A 17,628-nucleotide genomic window follows, 5' to 3' on the forward strand; every position below is an offset into this window, starting at 1 on the left:
CAGCGTGAGGTGTGATCCGGAGCCAGCAAGTGTGAGGGAGGGGAGAAGGAAACAGGCCTTGTCTGAGCCAGGCTCTCCCATGCCCAGCCTTTCAAAGAAGCTAAATCTAAAAAGTATGTGTACATGCCTGTCATTAGGGGGAAGCTTCTGCAGGATCACATCAATATAAATAGTTCCTCTGAGCATCTGTAGAGGTACCAGGGTATTTGCTTTTGGGTTTATCAGTCATCCCCAAAAAAAAACAGCTTGAGGCTAAGGAGCTGCAGTTTCTTGAAGCTAACACTGGCCAGAGCTGCAGCATTACTGCTCCCTGGGTTTGGAGCAGTAGGAGGGAGAAGAGCAAATTGATCGCTGCAGGAACCAGCTGGGGCTGGTTCCTCGGCACAGCACAGGGAGCCTCATCCATGGGGGACAGGGCACTGCCTTCTCCCCTGCCTGGCTGGGATCCACAGGGCCCTTGGCCACCATCCGACTGCATCTTGGCTTCTGCTGTGCCAGCTGGGAGCCAGACTACTCGAGATAAGCCAGGAGAGTAACTCTGTGGGTGCCTGCTCCCACCCACTGTGTCCTTTCAGCCATGATGGCTCAGGTGCTGCCCCAGCCCCTGTGGGGTGTTTATTTCAGGAGTGTTCCTTGCTGTACCCCCCCTTGGAGTGGGACAATCTGATGTGACAGTTCACAGCTCCCATCGCTTCCAGTGTGTGACGATGCAGCTGCTGTGGTGGGACGTGGTGCAGAGTCCTGACTGACGTTCTGATCTCAGCAGGCTTCACCTGGCTGCCTGGCAGCCCTGTGGCTCCTCAGTTGGGAGCTGGTTTTGGGGAGACCTTCCAGCTGCCCCAGAGTGACCCGACTCCTCTGTGCTGTACCTCTTCTCCCCAGGGATTCCTCCTGTGTGCACAGCATTTCCCTCCTGATGGCCCAGGTCTCATTTGCACAGGTGGCTGCCCCTGCCTGCTAAAAAAGCTCTTCTTTATGTTGATCTGTGTTAGTGGCTGTCACAAAAGTCATCCCTGCCGGAGATCCAAGCTGCTGAGCCGTGTGCCCCAGCCCTGCAGGGCCTGTGCTGAAGGGGTCGTGGCTCTGATGCCTGGCCTGTGGCTGCCTCTTTCCCCTGTCAAACACCATGTAGGGAACCAGCACCAGGACAGGCTGACGGGCCCCTGCAGACCCCACCTCCAGATCAGTTTTTGGCATCCCTGGATTTCACCAACCATGGCAGGAGGCTGGAACCAGCTGATCTCTAAGGATTCTTCCAACCCTGATTCTATAATCCCTGTGGAAAGTTGTCCATCACCTTCTGCCTTGGGGCTTGAGAGCTATCTGATCATTGCCATCCAGATTTATTCCTGGACAATTTATGCTGATTTGTTCCTTTGCTAGAACTGTGGTTTAAGTGCTGCTCCCTCTTCCCAGCCCTTTGCCAAAGGGGCTCTATCCCTGCTCTGCCATTTTCCTGTGGGCCAGTCCATCCCACAGCTGTGCCCACTGGCACCAATTCCCTTCAGAGTTCAACTTTCTGTGGTCGTGCCAGTCCAGCTGAGGTCATGACAGGGCTGGTTCTTAATGATTCCCATACAATCCCTCTCCTACTGACCCTGGGATGGGACTGGCCTTTTCCACAGCTGTATCCTGGCTCACCAGTGCACGTGGCCTCTGTCATTCTCCATAGTTAATGACAAGGGCCATGTGCAAGGAGTGCCCCAATGCTGCCCTTTGGGGGATACAGCTTCACCCTATTTCTGTTGCTCCCATAAGGTTATAACAAGGTTTTTTCCTGGCTTGCCAAGGCCCCAGGGTGGGAATTTGCTTCCTTCCCCCCAGCAGTGAACATGAAAAGGTCATTGGAACTCGAGTTTTAGCAGGACACAAAATGAATGTGTGAGGCTGTGGGTGCTCTTGGAGGCTCAGGGGGGCTGTGGTGCCGGAGATAAACCTGGCTGCCCCCAGGCCTGGTGCAGAATGGACTTGGGCAGGGGCTGGCCTAGGGGCACACTGGGTTTGCTGCCTGCAGCGTCCCTGCATCCAAGGGTCCAGCTGGTCGGAGAGCCCAGGGTGCTTGCCTGTCCTTTGGGATGCCCCGAGCAGCCAGATGAGTGATGCTGGGGAAATCCTGCAGTAGGACGGGCTTAGGGACCGGGGCCGTAGCCTAGCAACAGCCTCAATCATGACATAATATAATTAATCCAGCACTGGTTCAGTCTGGTGCGTAAAGATACCAGAGCAAGTGGCTGAGCCATTTTAACTTGTAGGTTTGCCTCCAAAACCAGCCTGCAGTGTCTCAGGCATGTCTGGCGTGTTCCTGGCCTGAAGGTGCTCCTCGGTGAGTATCCAGACTTCCTCTTCCAACCCCTTGGCTGGGAAGTTGCTGAGTAAAGGGGATTATCCTCTGGCATCTTCAGTGAGCCATCGTGGGCAATCCCACTGGGTCCCACGGGCTCAGGCAGACCCTGGCAGGGTGAAGTGTGGCAAGGTTGGCTAAACTGGGGATTCAGGCACAGAGCAGCCTGTTGGGAACAGGACAGCATTCCAGGTTAAAGCAGAAGTGTCTGCATGCATATGTGCTCTGCTCGGAGCTGCATGCAGGATACTGCCGTAGGGCAGCCAGCCAGCTTGGGAACCCCTAAAATTCCTGGTTATCCCCAGGTTGTTGGCAGGCTCTGCCTTAGGGCAGGAGCAAAGAGGGGAGGCAGTGGTGCAGCTTTCCATCACCACAGAGGGGAGATAGAGGAAGAGGGGGATGCTGTGTTTCCTGGTGGCAAGGGACACCTGCGGGATGCCAGTCCTGCCTCTCCCTCCTCCAGGTTGGTGTGTGTTAGCACTGAGAATGCTCCCAATGCCTGAGGCAGCTGCAGCCAGAGCCTGAGCTGGTATCTGCAGGCTGGCTGTGGGAGGGAGCCAGCCAGCTGGGAAAAGAGCTGTCCTGAGAAACGCCCCTCCCTGTGCCATTAGCAGGCCGCGGCTCCGTGACAGGGTGCGAGGTGGTGACTCCCACCTGGCCTGGCTGCCAACAGCACTGCTGGTGCTGGAGCCATCTCTGGGTGTCACTGCAAGGGGCACGAGTTACCAATGCTGAGTGTGGCATCCCTGGGGTGGGCTGGAGGGATGCCCAGCACCCTGCCCAGTGCTGAGGCACAACCCCCACCATGCACTGGTGGCAGGGCAACACCAAGATCCCTCCTTGCAGCCACCGTGGGGGACAAGGGCATCCAAAACAGGGCGTCTTCTTACCTCTGGCCCTGCTGTGGGTCAGCAGATGAATACCTTGTGCCTGACCTCCAGACTGGTTTCCTGCTGGCCTTTGAGGACCAACCAGTCCTTCCCAAGGATGCCAACAGGAATGTGGGGTTACAGTTTTCTGTGCAGGCAGGACCCCTCAGCAGCTGCTCTACAGGCTTCACTTCAACCCTTGTGTGCCACCAAAGCTATGAGGGCTGCGAGGCAGGGTCCAGCTCCCCCCCTAGACTATGAGCAGGCAGCGGGGCCTGGCTCCTCCCGTGGTTCAGAGCTGGAGGCAGGGAGGGGATGTGAGGGAGAAAGGAGGAGAGAAGCTGAAAGGAGGGGAGACCCTCCTGTCCCCAGCCGGGCATCACGCTGATGCCAGCCAGCTCTGGAAAAGGAGAGCATTTCCCCCAGACAGGTGAAGGGGCCGGCAGCAAGTGTCTCATCCCATTCCAGCTCTGCCTCTCCCAGCTGTGGGATCCCCACGTTGCCTTGGAAACGGGGGATTTCGAAGCATCTTGCAGTGGTGCTGCCTGTGGTGGGGGCAGAGGCCCAGGCCCATGCCACTGCCCTGCCCTCTGTGTGCCCCCAGTCCTGCCTTTGCTGCTCCCCCCTCAGCCCTTTCCTGTGGGCAGGGGTGTGGCAGCGGCCAGATCCTCCTCGGGCCCCCCCAGAGCTGGTCCTGTAGTGAGTGTTCTGTGCCCCCACACCGTGACTGCCCGTGCCAGAAACAGAGAGCCCGAGCAAAGGGAAGGTGTCAAATATTTATCCCTGCTGTGAATTGAGCAGCGTAGGAGGGAGCGGGGCAGTCCCTCGCCACTGCTTGAGTGAGGGAGCAGCACCCGTGAGGAGGAGCCAGCAGCCACCCCCTGCCCACAGGCCTGGCCAGCCCCAGCTGCTGCCCCTTCCCATGGAATCACAGCCCACGGGGGCACGGCACAGATCCGGCATCGCCTCCCAGTGCTCCGTGGGGCACCTGACCTGCTCCTTTCGCCTGGACGCCGAGGTCGGGCAGGGATTTCTGCTGCATTCGGGAAGCCAAGTGGGAGCCAGCGGCCTCCTCCAGCTGCCTCACTGGAGCTGCTCACGCTCGGCTCGAGCCGTGCCCAGCCCTTTCCCGGCTGGCAGAGCCGTCACCCCGCGGGTGCGATCGCCCTGACGCCGGTCCCGTCTCGCAGGTGGCCCCGGGGACAGGCTGGCGGTGCCTGCGTCGCGCTGTCGCTCCCCATCGCGGGCCCCGTGCTGAGATGCCCGGCCTCCCCCGTTCTGCCGTGCCGTGGACGCCGCCCAGCACAGCCAACACGGGGATCGCCGTGCCCAGGGCAGCAGAGCCCAAACTGCCACTGTCTGTCAGGTCACACACCCCCCACCCCAGACAGCCTCGGGCACCTGCAGACAAGATCAGCCTGCCCTGTCCCCTGGACTGCCAAGGGCACCCCATGGGAGGGCAGCTTGGCCCCTGGCTCCCCAGGATGGGCATTTTGGGAACCTACTGGCTGCTTGACATCTGCCAGCCTGTCATGTCCTGTGGAACAGGTCCCAAAGTGCAGCTGGCACTGGCCTGGCTGCCCGGTCCATCAGGTGAGGATGTGCTGTCTCGCCATCCCTCAGTAACGTGCCTGGCACAGGACAGAGGTGGAAATTGTTCCTTTGTGTTTAACATCCTTCCAGGTATTTTTCCCCAGTTGCTTCAGAGTTTCTCTAATCATCTCCTTTTGCTCTCAGAGTGGGCCATGCTGGGTTCCCCTGGCAGCACCACATCAGTGCCCCAGTCCCACTGCCAGACTGGAGCTGCCAGAGGGTTATGGAATCTTACAAAATAGAGACAAACAGTATATTCAAACAAGATTTATTTTATAAACCAGATAAACCAATTAAAGCTTCCCCAACATTTGAATACACATTCATGATGTCAAATGAAATTGGTGCTGCCTGACTGCCTTGAGAATTCTCAAGATTTTAGGACAGCTAACGTGGAATGTGCAATCACTCCGCAGTAAGGTGGGGACTCAGCCTCGAGGAGTTCCCTTGGGCAGTGTCCCACCACATGGGAAGAATCCCTCATGGCAGTCCTGCTGCTCCAAGGGCGATGGGCTCCACTGACCCCCAGTGGGGCTTGTGGTCAGATTGTGGAATCACAGACTGGTTTTGTAAAAGGACCTTAAAATTCATGTCATTCCATCCCCTGCCATGGGCAGGGGCACCTTCCACTAGCCCAGGTTGCTCCAAGCCCCGTCCAACCGGGCCTTGGACACTTTCAGGGTTGGGGCAGCCACAGCTTCTCTGGGCAACCTGTGTCAGGGCCTCACCACCCTCACAGGGAAGAATTTCTTCCTAATTTCCAGTCTACCCTGCCCTCCTTCAGCTTAAGACCATTCCCGTTTGTCCTGTCCCACCAGTTCCTTGTCCAAAGTCCCTCTGTAGCTCTCTTGGAGCCCCTTTAGGCACTGACAGGGGCTCTCAGGTCTCCCTGGAGCCTTCTTTTGTCCAGGCTGAACACCCCCAGCTCTCTCAGCCTGTCTCCAGAAAAGAGGGGCTTCACCTCTCTGTTCTGTCAGCTCTCCCTGGTTAGCATCTGACCTTCTGTCTCACCACAGTTGCCACACAGAGGTGAAAGGGTCACCTGCCCAGGGGCAGCTAGTGCTACAGCTGGGATCAGTGTCTGGAGGGCCTCCATCCCTGCTGGGGTGGGTGCTGCTGCCACAGGGATCTCGGGGAAAACCTCCCCTCGCTGCCCACCTCCTGCCCTTACCTACCTCCCAGTGAGGCTCTGACCCTCCTGACAGAGGGGTGCAGCGTTTTGCAAATGCTCAGAAGGGTCTTTCTAGAGCTTCAAAATTGCTCTGTGCTGACCCAGTCAGAGCTGTCGTCCCCCCCACACCGTGTCCCTGTGGTCCCCACCAGCCTCCCTGTCCCTGTTCCTGACCACATGTCCCTGTCCCTCTGCCTCCTGATGTGACGTGAGGTTTGAGGCCAGAAGAGCCCCTGCCCAGCAGGTTTGGGGACTGGCCTCTGCTGCCCTGCCAGGCCCCACCAGGGTCAGCATCCCTGGGGCAGGCATGGGGGGGTCCCTGTGTTGGGTGGCCCCTTCCTGCTCTGAATTGCACCAAGGGGCACGGGGGGCTGGATCAGGGGATCTGATGTCCTGAGCATCAAATCTCACACTGAGCTCTTGGCATGGCCCCAGCTGGTCCTTGAGGAGGGCTGGTGATAACACCCCCCACCCAGCCTTGCAGCTGTGCAGGACAGATGTCAGCCCCCCACATCCCCCCAAGCTGAGATCTGCCCTGCTTGAAGTCTGGCCAAGTGCCCAGCATCACTACAGACCCACACAGGTGACCTGTGGGCACGCTGTTCCTCCGCGCCTCAGTTTCCCCCTTGGACAGAGCCTGGCAGAATTGAGTCTGTCACATGCAGACACACTGACGAGGGACACACTGTCAGGGCTGCTGGGGAAACTGAGTCACAGGGACACAGTGCATTGTGGCTCTGCTCTCTGTGGGGCTTGGGGGAGGACCCAGCACCGAGGAGGCAGAGACCCCCACAGAAAGGGGAGTTTGCCCCCACACGGGCCCAGCGTGGCTGCTCCTGGTCCTCATGACCAGCCAGGGCAGGGCAGCACAGCCACGCACTCCACACACAGGGACAGGAGCTGCTTCTGCTGGAGACAGGCATCAGGCTGGCCTTTTCCTTGTAGGATTGCAGGAACAAGCCCTGGCTGTGTGATCCCTCTGGCCACTCATGTGTCCCTTCCCGGCAGGACAGGGCCCCAGCAGCTCGGCCAGGAACAAGCCTGGACCCGCCCAGCCACGGCGAGGGCCCAACACCCCTGTTCTCTGCAAGGAGTAAGGGACAGGCCCATCCCTCCCCGCAGAGCTCTGCTGCCCACCTGGCTGTGCCAAGGGGATCCCCTCCATCTGAGGGGCTGCCACCCCTGTGGGCAGTGGGCACAAGGTGGGGGGCAGCTCCCTCTCAGCCACTCAACCATTCTCAGCACCTGTGGCTGGGCTGGAGCTGTCCCCCCAGCCTGTGTGCCCCAGACCGGGTGCCCAGGGTGTCACAGCCCAAAGCAGCAGCATGGCCCAGTGCTCGGGAAGGTGACAGCTCTGAGCAGCCAGCACAGCCACAGCCCTCCGCTCCAACCTCCTCTGTAGGATCTTCCCCTTCCCCTCTCCCCCAGGCTGCCACTGGCTCAAGAAGGAGGAAGAGGAGGAGGAGGTGAAGGAGGAGGAAGTGTCCACAGCCCCATTGCACATGCCATGGCGCTGCCATGTCCGGTGTATGGAGACATGCCCGTGGTCCATTTGGATCCCTCAGCACTTTGCAGCCTGGAATAGCAGCCACACAGGGGGAGCAGATGGTCCCGTTGTCCCCTGCCATGGGACTTGGGGGATGTGGTCCAGCCAGTTTGTCCCCTGATTTTGGAGCTGTGGTTGCTCCAAAGCACAGAGCTCTGGACAGGTGACCTTAATCCATGCAGGTGTCAGGGAGGCCACAGCTGCATGGACAGAGGGTGGCACTGAAGGAGATGCCGTCAGGGCAGGTGTTGCTGTGCCCACCTGGCAGCATCCTTCTCCATGCTGGGAAACCCTGCTTTCCCGTAGGGATGGTCTCCTGCATCCCTCAGGTAATCGCACCCATGGGGGACACAGAGCCCGGCTGGTGCTCCCGTGTGCATCAGCGGCCCCGTCACGGCGCCACTGGTGCTCAGCCCTGGCAGGGGGATGGCTGACACAGGGCAGCAGCAGGCAGGAGCAGATGGAGCAGCACGGCAGGGACCGCGGGGGCAGGAAGCCGGGGGCAGCAGGAGCGGCCGGACCAGCAGCCAGAGCCCTGTGTCCTGCAGAGAGGAAAATGGAAGCGCTGGGGGGGTGATGGGGCCCGTCTGAGCATGGCACAGGGGCCCCCGGTGGTCTCTTGGCCCAGTGTGTGCAGCAGGGACAGGCTGACCCTGCTCCCAGCTCCTCCCCCCAGTTCTTGTCTCACTCATGAGTGCAATGAGTTTCTGGAGCTCAGCCTGGCCCCAGGCAGGGCACATGCTGCTGTTCCCAGTGGGCTCAGCAGTGCCCACAGTTCCCAGAGAGCACCAGGGGCATTCCTGCGGGAATCACAGCAGTGCCAGCCCATGGAAGGCTGCCCAGCACAGCTCTGCCTGGTGCAGGCAGCAGTGATGGTGGAAGGATGTTTGTGTTGCCACAGTGGAGGGAGGAAAGGGTCTTGACTACAGGGATTTTGAATCAAGCAAATCCCACGGTGCACCTGCTTTGGATCAGGGCTCAGAGCCACAGCAGTTCCTGGCAGGTCCTCAGGGCGATGCCCATGCTGGGGGACCCACAAGTGCTGAGGCTGCCCTTGGGGCTGTGGGCAGCAGAGGGTGGCTCAAGGAAGGGGGAGATGGGGAAACTGAGGCAGAGCTGTGATGTGGGAGCCGTGCTGTACTGGGAGCTGCTTTGGCCAGGTATGCTGGGAGCTGTTCTGTGCAACGTCTGCCCATCTCCATCCCTGAGGATCCCCATGGGCTCTGGCTGCCACAGGCAGCGACAGTCCCGGAGCCTCTGGGAAAACGAGGCCATTCCATGGAGGAGCTTAGCAGGGGATTTCCCTGCCAGTTAGCCCCAGCTGCACAGGGCCATGGTGATGGGCCAAGGTCAGGCAGGACAGGCCTGGGAGGCTGCCAGTACTGGGGGGGCTGTTGAAGCTGGGAGGCTGCTGGCACTGAGGGGTGCTGGCACTGGGGGGGCTGATGGAACTGGGGGGGCTGCCAGTGCAAGGGGAGGGGGCCCGCACGGGCCCTGGGATCTCTGAACACGATATGGGACTGAGCCCCCCTGCAAATCTCTCACCGGTGCCCAGGGACACCGGTGGTCCTGCGGGCACTCACACCCACGGTGCAGGGAACCTCCCCGAGGGACGGCACCGGGCGTCCCCCAGACCCTGCCCGGGGGATCCCAGGGATGCTGCGAGGGGCGGGGACAGGGCCGCAGATCGGACCGGGATAGAGCAGAGCCGGGCGTGGGACCGGGGATGGGGATGGGGATGGGGATGGGGATGGGGATGGGGATGGGGATGGGGATGGGGATGGGGATGGGGACCGGCCCGGGGGCGGCGCCGGGGGAGGCTCCGGTGCCGGTGCCGGCCCCGTTGGTAACTCCGCCTGCCATATTTATGGCAAAACAAGCGGCGGCGGAGCGTCGGGCCGAGCCGTGCCCTGCCGAGCCGAGCCGAGCCGAGCCGAGCCAGATCGGGCGGAGCCGGGCCATGGCCTCCCGAGCGGCGGCATCCCCAGCCTAGCGCGGCGGCAGCGGAGGCTGCCGGGGCGGCGGGCGTGGAGCAGGTAAGGGAGTCCCGGGCAGGGGGCTGGGGTTTGCCGTACCACCGGGGGCTCCGGCCGGACTATCCCCTCGTGGCTCCCCGGATCATCGCATCGCATCACATCCCAACCTCCCGCTTCACTCCCCCGTGTTCCACATCCCCATCCCATCCTCCCGAGATCCTCCCGGGCCATCCCAACCCCCTGGCTCCCCTCATTCTCCCCATACCATCCTGCTGTGCCCCATATCCCTCTTCCCATCTCCCTGTGCGCTCTCCACCTCTCCAGCCCCCCGGGGGCCATCCCCATTCCGCGCTCCTGAGCCGAGTCATCCCACCCCATCGTACCCGTATCCCCGTAATCCTCTCGTGTACCCCATCCCATTCCCATCCCTATCCTATCCCATCTCCAATCCCATCCTCATCTCCATCTGCATCCCATCCCGCCGCAGTGCCCGGGCCGAGCCATCTCCCCGCGGTGCCCGGCTCAGCACCCTGCGGGGCCCAGCGGGCCCCGTGCCGGTGCGCAGCGGGGTGGGGGTGCCCGGGGTCACCGCCCCGGCGTCTGCGACAGTGCCTGGGACAGCCCCGCTCCCCCTGGGGGCCGCCCCACGCACTCTCCACCCAGCCCCGGCCCCAAACCCCCCCCCCCCCGGGGTACTCGCAGCCCCCCCCTCCGCCCGGCCGTGCCCGTTTGCGGGTGCCCTGCAGGGCGGGGGACTAGAGGGGCCAGGAGTCAGGGCGTCCCCTGCACCCTGGGGTGCTGGTGACACCAACCTGGATGCCGGCACCGAGGGTACCCTCCTGGGCTGGGGGTGCTGCTCCCCCCCGGCAGGATGAGCCCTTCCGGAGGCACAGGCAGGGTGGAGGCTGGGCAGCCGTGTGTGCACGGGGGCTCCGGATGGGCGAGAGGGGATGTGGCAGTGCCGGGGGCACACAAGCTCTGAGGCACAGGCAGGGCCACAGGGCTGGGGGGCACAGGGCTGTGTGGAGGGGCTGCATGATGTGCAGGGCGGGCAAAGCCGTCGGGGTGTAGGGCACCGTGTGTGTGTCGGGGGGGTGTCCTGGGGACGGCACAGGGGGAAGTGTCTATTTGCCATGTACACGGGGCAGGGGCCGGGGGGATGAGGGGCTACCTCACCACGGGCTGTGCCAGCTGCCAGCTCCCGGGGCAGGCAATGCGCAGGCAGCAGCGGCCGTCGGTGCCCTGCTGGCACACACACGGCACACAGGCCTGTGCGCAGCGGTGCTGGCAGTGCCAGGGCACAGCGCGCACAGGCACTGCCCCCACAGCAACTGCTGGTGGGACCTCCAGCATCATCTGCTCGAGCAGGGTGGTTGCAGCGGCTGCAAGATGCTGCTCTGGCTGCGTGTCCAGACACAGGTGCCACTGCTGTGCTCGGGGCAGCACTCAGGGCAGTGCTGGGGGCAGTGTAGGTGCTGTTGGCCGTGCCCACGGGGCCGTGGGGCCGGTGCAGCGCGGTGTGTGCTGGGGCTGCTGAGGGGTGGGGGGGAAGTGCTGCATGCTCAGTGCTCTGCATGTGCAGGCAGCATGCAGGCAGTGTGCAGGCAGCTTACCTGCTGCAGTGCCCTTGGCAGCGCTGCTGCCTGCTCAGCAGGATGTGTGTGGGCAGTGAGCAGGCAGGGTGGGCAGCAATGCCCAAGTAATGTGCGGGCAGCATGCACAGGGCACCGGCCTGCACTTGAGGCAGTGCCCCAGAGCAGGGTGTGCAGGCAGCAGCCCTTGCCACGTGCAGGGACAGTCAGTGAGTGGGCAGTGCCCTGGCAGTGCCCAGGGCAGCATGGGCAGGCTGTGGGGCAGTCACTGGCAGAGCAGTGTGCACAGGCAGCTCGGGCCAGGGCACAGGCAGTGTGAGCAGTGTGTGGGCAGTGCCCTGACAGGGGCGGCCCAGGCAGCACACACCGTGAGCATGGGGCAGGCAGTGCGCAGGCAGTGCACAGGCAGTGTACAGGCAGTGTGGGGTGCGTTGGCAGGGGGCAGTGCACCCCACCCCTACACACCCCCCGCAGCCCACACGTGGCACGTGCAGGCAGCGACCCAGTTCCCGGCAGCCTCCTGCCGGTCCCTCTGGCATCTGGGGTCGCTCCTGGTCCCCAGCCCCTCGTGCTGCCACGGCCGGTGCTCACATGTGGGGCTGTGGGGGGCTGGGCTGGGCACAAGGGCAGGACCCCACAGGGGTGGCTCCCGCCCACTCCATGGGCAGCGGCTCCTCTGAAATTGCTGCTGGCCGGTGTCAGCATCCACGGGGTGACAGAGGGTGGGAACCCCGGGCAGGGAGGCTGTTGCCTGCCAAAAGTGGGCAGCGCTGAGGGTGAACGGGGATGCCCACGAGCAGGGGGGGTTGGAGAGCAGAAAGGATGCAAAACCCTTTCCCTCTGGAGGGGACTCAGTGTCAGAGGTGGGTGAGTGTGGGAGTGCAATGACATTGGCAGCACTGTGGGACCATCCCAGTTCCACCCCCCACGATGGTCAGGGGCTGCCCGTGGCTGTGCAGGATCTCCGCTATCCCTGCACTGCTGTGGAGTCCCAGCCCCCCACGCAGCCTCCTCACACACCCACGCTGTCCTCACCCACGCTGTCCTCGCAGAGGAGGAATAATTTGGAGAAACCATGGCAACCCTGCGGCTCCATGGGTGACGGGTGCTGCTGGGTGGGTGGGGGACACACTGGTGCCTGTGGGACAGCACCCACATCCCCGACGCACAGGAATGTGCACGATGGCCTCACTGGGTTTGGTTCAGCAGGGGCTGTGGCTGCAGGGGTCTCTCAGGGTGCTCCCTGTGCCCCCAAGGCGTCCACGGCCCCGGCAGCAGGCCCTGCAGCACTGCTGGGGGTGCCCCAGGACCCTCATGTGCCTTGTTTATTTTGCAGTGCTGGGATGGAGCCGCCACCTCAGCCCACTCACCACCTCCCTGCTGCTGCCGGACCAGGTAGGACCCCGGGTTATAGTTCCCTTCTCACCAGACACCATGGGGAAGGGCTTCCCATCACCACCGTTGGCATCGCTGCGGTGTGAGGTGCTGTCTGCCCAGATCCAGCCCAGTGCCCACACGCTGTAATGCATAGGGGCCAATGCTGGGGCCACCGCTTTGGGGGCAAACCTGTCCTCCCAGCCCTGGAGGGAGACACTGGGACCCCCACCTCTGTCCTCCTGGCATCCTGTTCTCCCCAGCTCATGCCATGGACAGACACCCCAACCCTACTGGCTTCACCTCAGCTCCAGCATCCGCAACCCCCGGCTTTGAGGCGGGTAACGAGGGGGAATCCAGGTCCCCCTCCCCATCCCTGCATAGGCCATGTTTCTTGCCAAATAAAGTCAATTCCTTTCCTTCAAGAAACACCTTCCCTGTGGTCCTCTGCTGCTCTTTAAAACCAAGTACCCTTTGGTGGCCTTTGCCACCCACCTTTAGTGCATTGTGGAGCAGCCAGTATCCACTAGCGCTCTCAGGCCTGTGGTGACCAAAACAAGCAATGCTCAGAGCCCATGGTGAGGTGACAGCCAGCTGAGGGTCCCCACTGTGGACAGAACACCCTCGGTGTTGGTCACAGTCCACAGCAACTCTGGAGGGGCTGGTGGGGAAGGTCAGGGCCAACACCAACCTAGTCCTGTGTCTCTGTGCACCCTGACCACCCAACAGCATCGTCCTGGAGCAGTGGGGTGCAGGGTGCTGGCACATGGTGGGTGTCAGACCCTGTGTCCCATGGGAGCTGGAGCCACCATCCCACTCACCCTCCCGCCTAGGGGCTGTGTCATAGTCATGGGACATGGAGAGGACAAAGCCAGTGGGTGCTGAGCCAGCACATCCCTTCTGGCACAGGGAGGCAATGGAAGAGTTACTTCCGACATGTGGGTTGGGGCACCTCTGCCACCCCCAGTGCCACCCATGGAAGCCCCAGAGAGTGATGCGGCTCCGAGCAGCCAGGACTGTGGCCACCCTACAGGAGTGTTTGTGGGCCACAGTGGGTGCAGCCATCGTGTGTGGGGGTACAGCTCCTGCACCCCAGAGAGCCCCACGCTGTGGGGGTTTCCCAGCTACCATGGTGGGTGGTCGCGGTGCCCGTTCCTGGGCCCTGCTCCTGCCTACAGTGCTGGTGTTGGGATGTGGGTGCACACAGTCCCAGGAGACCCCTCACCACTCAGGTGCTCACACCAGGGCTGGGCACACACTCCCTAAGGAAAACCCTGGCAGTGAGTCCCCCCAGCCCTGCTCAGAGCTTCTGATTCTCGTGATGCTGCAAGAGAGTCCCTGCATCCTATGGCCTAGGAACAGGGCATGGTGCCTCGTGTTCTCTCCCTGCACTGAGCTGGCACCCAGAGCTGCCCGGCTGCCCCCGCATGTGGCCTGCCAGCCACTCCGTGATTTATACCCTGGATCTGAAGATTTTTGGCAGCTTCTTCCCCCACCTGAGATCTGACTATTAACAGCAGCAGTGGAGGCTAGGATGCCCCTGAACCCTCATTTCTGAAGAGGTGGCCAACTCCCTGCCCTGAGCCAGGAGCCGTGGGGATTGATCTGAGGTCCCGCCAGGACTGAGGCGCCTCATGTGTTCTCTTGCAGGGCGGGCGACCGTCCTCTGAGGCCGTCTGACAGGTGGGAGAAAAGTTGCTTTTAAGATGACACGAACAGACCCACCTGACATCCTGGTGTCCACAGTGTACCAAGACATCAAAGTGGCCACTGCAGCCCCTGGGGATTCTGTTATCTGTCAGCCCCTGGCACAATGTGACGCCTCCATGTCCTCATCCTTGTCCCGCGAGCCGCAGCCCTTCAACAAGCGCCATTGCAGGAGTTTTGACTTCCTCGAGTCGCTGGAAGAGCTGGGCACCCCCCCGGCCATGGAGCGCCCGTGCCCGCGCCCCGGCACGCCTGAGCCCACGCCGGGGCCGCCGGGCAGGCGGGCGCCACCGAAGCAAGACCCTTATGTCGGCAGAGCCCCCGTGCCTCGGAGTGAGCCGAAGCGCCGCGCCCGCTCCAAGAGCGCTCCACGGGTGAAGTCCACCTTCACCGCGGTGCCCATTACCGTGGCGGCATCGCCACCGCCGGCCCGGCGCGGGCGGGAGGTGCTGCGGGTGGCACGGGAGCCCTCCCGCCCTGATCCCTCGCCGCGCCGCGACGGCCCGGTGCCGCTGCGGGCGCTGGCCAACGAGGTTCACCCCATCAAACTGCAGCCGCAGCGCAGCAGCGTCAGCCGCATCTCCCCGCTCTGCCTGGGCAGCAACTGCTACGAGGAGGGGCCGGGGGCCAAGGTGGGCGCCAGCCCACACGTCAAGTGCCGGGTGGACATCAAGCCGGACGAGGCGGTGCTAGTGCACACAGCGCGCAGCCAGCGGGCAGCCCCGAACCGCCCGGAGCCGCCACGCTGGCCCCGCGCCCCCGGCGCCGCCCGCAGCTTGGCCGTGCCGGGGAGCCGGCAGGCGTCCGCATCCCGCACACCCACCCCCAGCGACTCCTACAGCGGGGACGCCCCGCTCCTGCCCTACCCCGCTGAGTACTACGAGGCGGATCCCCGGGTGCTGGCGTACCAGACGGTGCCGGTGCCGGCCTCACGGGAATTCAGGGAATACCCCGACAGGGGCTGTATGACCTTCTCAGCCGCCGGCGTCCCCGCCAAGTTCTTCTACGCGGAGGAGACAGCACGGTGCCCCAGCCCCGCCATGCCCCTCCGTAGCTCCGGCTACGCCAGCTACCCCTACCCCGGCCGCCACGCCGTGCCCCAGCCCTTCTACGCAGAGGACCCGGCCAAGGCTGCCGTCCACACGATGCCGCCCCGGACGTTGTACGTGGAGGAGGCACGGGGTTACCCAGTGCAGGAGGCGCCTGCCCGCGCCGTCTATGGAGATGAGCCCCGTTTCTATGCCCCGCGCGGGACCCCCGTCAAAACCCTCTACGCCGAGGACGCTCGGACATACCCGGCCCTCGGGTCCTCTGCCCGGATGTTCTATGCCGAGGACTACGGGAAGTACCGGGAGCGGGAGGTGCTGTCGCGGACGTGCCCCCCACCCCGCAGCGCACAGCCCCTGCACTTCGGGGACTGGTACTGTCCCGAGCGGGCCACGCTGCCCTACCAAACCCTGCAAGTGTCACGCTTCACCCCGCAGCAGGCCGGGCGCGAGGCCATGTTCTCCTCCTGGCACACCAGCTATGGCGTGACCCCGCCGCGGCTGGGCCGGGAGACCCAGCACTACTCCAAATCCTGGGATAACATCCTGGCGCCGGTGGCACGCAGGGAGGAGGCCCTGCAGCGCGGGCGCAGCTACGAGAACCTGCTCACCCAGGAGCAGCACCGTGCCTTATCCCCCGAGGAGCGCCGGCAGCCTGTGGTGATCAACCTGTCAAGCTCACCCAAGCGCTATGCTGCCCTGTCCCTCTCCGAGAGCTCCATCCTTGAGCGGGTGCATGCTGATGGCAGCCGCGGACCCCCGGGCCGCTCCTGGTACGTCACGCCAGAGATCACCATCACTGACAACGACATCCGTGCCGACGGGCTGGGCCGCAGCGAGAGGCGCTCGGCCAGCTGGGACATGCTGGACGCGGGACAGGAGCGTGGGCCCTATGCCGTGCCCTGCACCCCGCAGCCCGGCCCCAGGGAGAGTGGCTCAGGGCGCCAGCGCAGCCTGGAGCAGCTGGACGAGCTGATCACCGACCTCGTCATTGACTACAAGCCAGCGCCAGGCCACCGCGCCGGGGACAGGGACAGCCTCGCCGAGCAGCTCAAGCAGCTCCTGAGCAGCAGCGCCCCGGGGCCCCCCCGGCGGGGCGAGGGCAGGCGGGTCCCCCCCAATGTGCCCGAGGGACCCCGACCCACGAAGGAGCAGCCAGGCCCCAGCTCTCGTGCTGGCGCCCCACGGCCCTCGCCCACCCCGCTGGCTGTCGGCCCCTTTGAGAAGTCGCCAGAGAACTGCTCGCCCGACCTGAGCGCAGAGGAGGACGACATGATGATGTGCTCCAACGCCAAGTGCCGGCGCACAGAGACCATGTTCAACGCCTGCCTCTACTTCAAATCGTGCCACAGCTGCTACACCTACTACTGCTCCCGGCACTGCCGGCGCGAGGACTGGGACACGCACAAGGCGAGCTGCGTCTACGGGCGGGTGGGCAGCGTCTGCCGCCATGTCCTGCAGTTCTGCCGGGAGAACGCCGAGGTGCACAAGGCCTTCTCGCGCATTGCCAAGGTCGGATACCTCTCCCGCGGCCGCGGTGTCCTCTTCCTTGGCTTCCCCAACGCTGGCTCAGCTGAGAACTTCCTCCAGTTTGGCCTGGAAAGCCTGCTGATGTCCCCCACCTACTTGTCCCTGCGGGAGCTGGACAGCTACTCGGACAACCTGGGGGACTATGCCCGGGAGCTGCGGGAGACGGGCAACCAGTACGACCCCAACGAATGTTTCCTGCTGAATGTAACCGTGGCCGTCACCCAGAAAGTGCCGGAGAGGCCATCGCCCAAGACACAGGTGCCAACGGTCAGGAAATACGCCAAGGTGGCCTTAGCCTCCTCCAGCCCCGAGAAGAAGATCCTGAAGAAGGAGCGGGACATGGAGACATTGATCCTGACGCCACCGCCTGGCACGGCAGACATCGACAAGGAGGGGGAGGAGGGCCGGAAGGCACGGGAGATCTGCTTCATCAACATCCAGCGGGAGCTGCGCATCCGTGGCGTCTTCTTGCGCCACGAGTTCCCCGCTGTCTATGAGCAGCTCTGCGACTTCGTGGAAAGCAACAAGCGCTTCACACCCACCACCATCTACCCCATTGACAAGAGGACGGGCAAACAGTTCATGTGCATGATCATGGCAGCCTCCGAGCCCCGCACCCTCGACTGGGTGGCCAGCCCCAACCTCCTGGACGACATCATGTGAACGCAGGGCAGGGGGCACCCTTGGGGCATCCCCTCTGTAGATAGGTGCTGTCCTGTTGTGGCGGTGGGACAGGGACTCCCTTGGCTGCGGCACCAAGGGGAGGGGGCTGCAGTGGGCTGCGGGTGGCCAGCAGTGCTGGAGGGACCCAAGGGATGAAGGGAGCCCAGCCCAAGGTTTGCCCTAGAGCCCAGAGCCTGGCAAGACCCCGCAGAGCCCTCTC

At 63.3% G+C, this 17,628-nt stretch overlaps 1 protein-coding gene across 3 annotated transcripts; it reads left to right on the plus strand.

The window, feature by feature from the left end:
- Positions 1 to 1,988: 1,988 nt before the first annotated feature.
- Positions 1,989 to 17,500, plus strand: AJM1 (apical junction component 1 homolog). 3 transcript variants are annotated; one of them, XM_051807898.1, is made up of 3 exons: positions 1,989 to 2,323; positions 12,425 to 12,483; positions 14,113 to 17,500. In XM_051807898.1, the coding sequence occupies exon 3, from the start codon at positions 14,169 to 14,171 to the stop codon at positions 17,406 to 17,408; it is 3,240 nt and encodes a 1,079-aa protein (XP_051663858.1). In that variant the 5' UTR covers positions 1,989 to 2,323; positions 12,425 to 12,483; positions 14,113 to 14,168; the 3' UTR covers positions 17,409 to 17,500. The 3 variants fall into 3 exon arrangements, with proteins under 3 accessions (XP_051663858.1, XP_051663860.1, XP_051663859.1); XM_051807900.1 differs by lacking the exon at positions 1,989 to 2,323 and adding an exon at positions 8,657 to 8,869; XM_051807899.1 differs by lacking the exon at positions 1,989 to 2,323 and adding an exon at positions 9,198 to 9,556.
- Positions 17,501 to 17,628: the final 128 nt, after the last annotated feature.

The sequence above is a fragment of the Manacus candei genome, unplaced genomic scaffold, assembly GCF_025592945.1.
Source record: "Manacus candei isolate 608988 ecotype Guabito, Panama unplaced genomic scaffold, ASM2559294v1 h1tg000071l, whole genome shotgun sequence".
Taxonomy (NCBI): Eukaryota; Metazoa; Chordata; class Aves; order Passeriformes; family Pipridae; genus Manacus; species Manacus candei.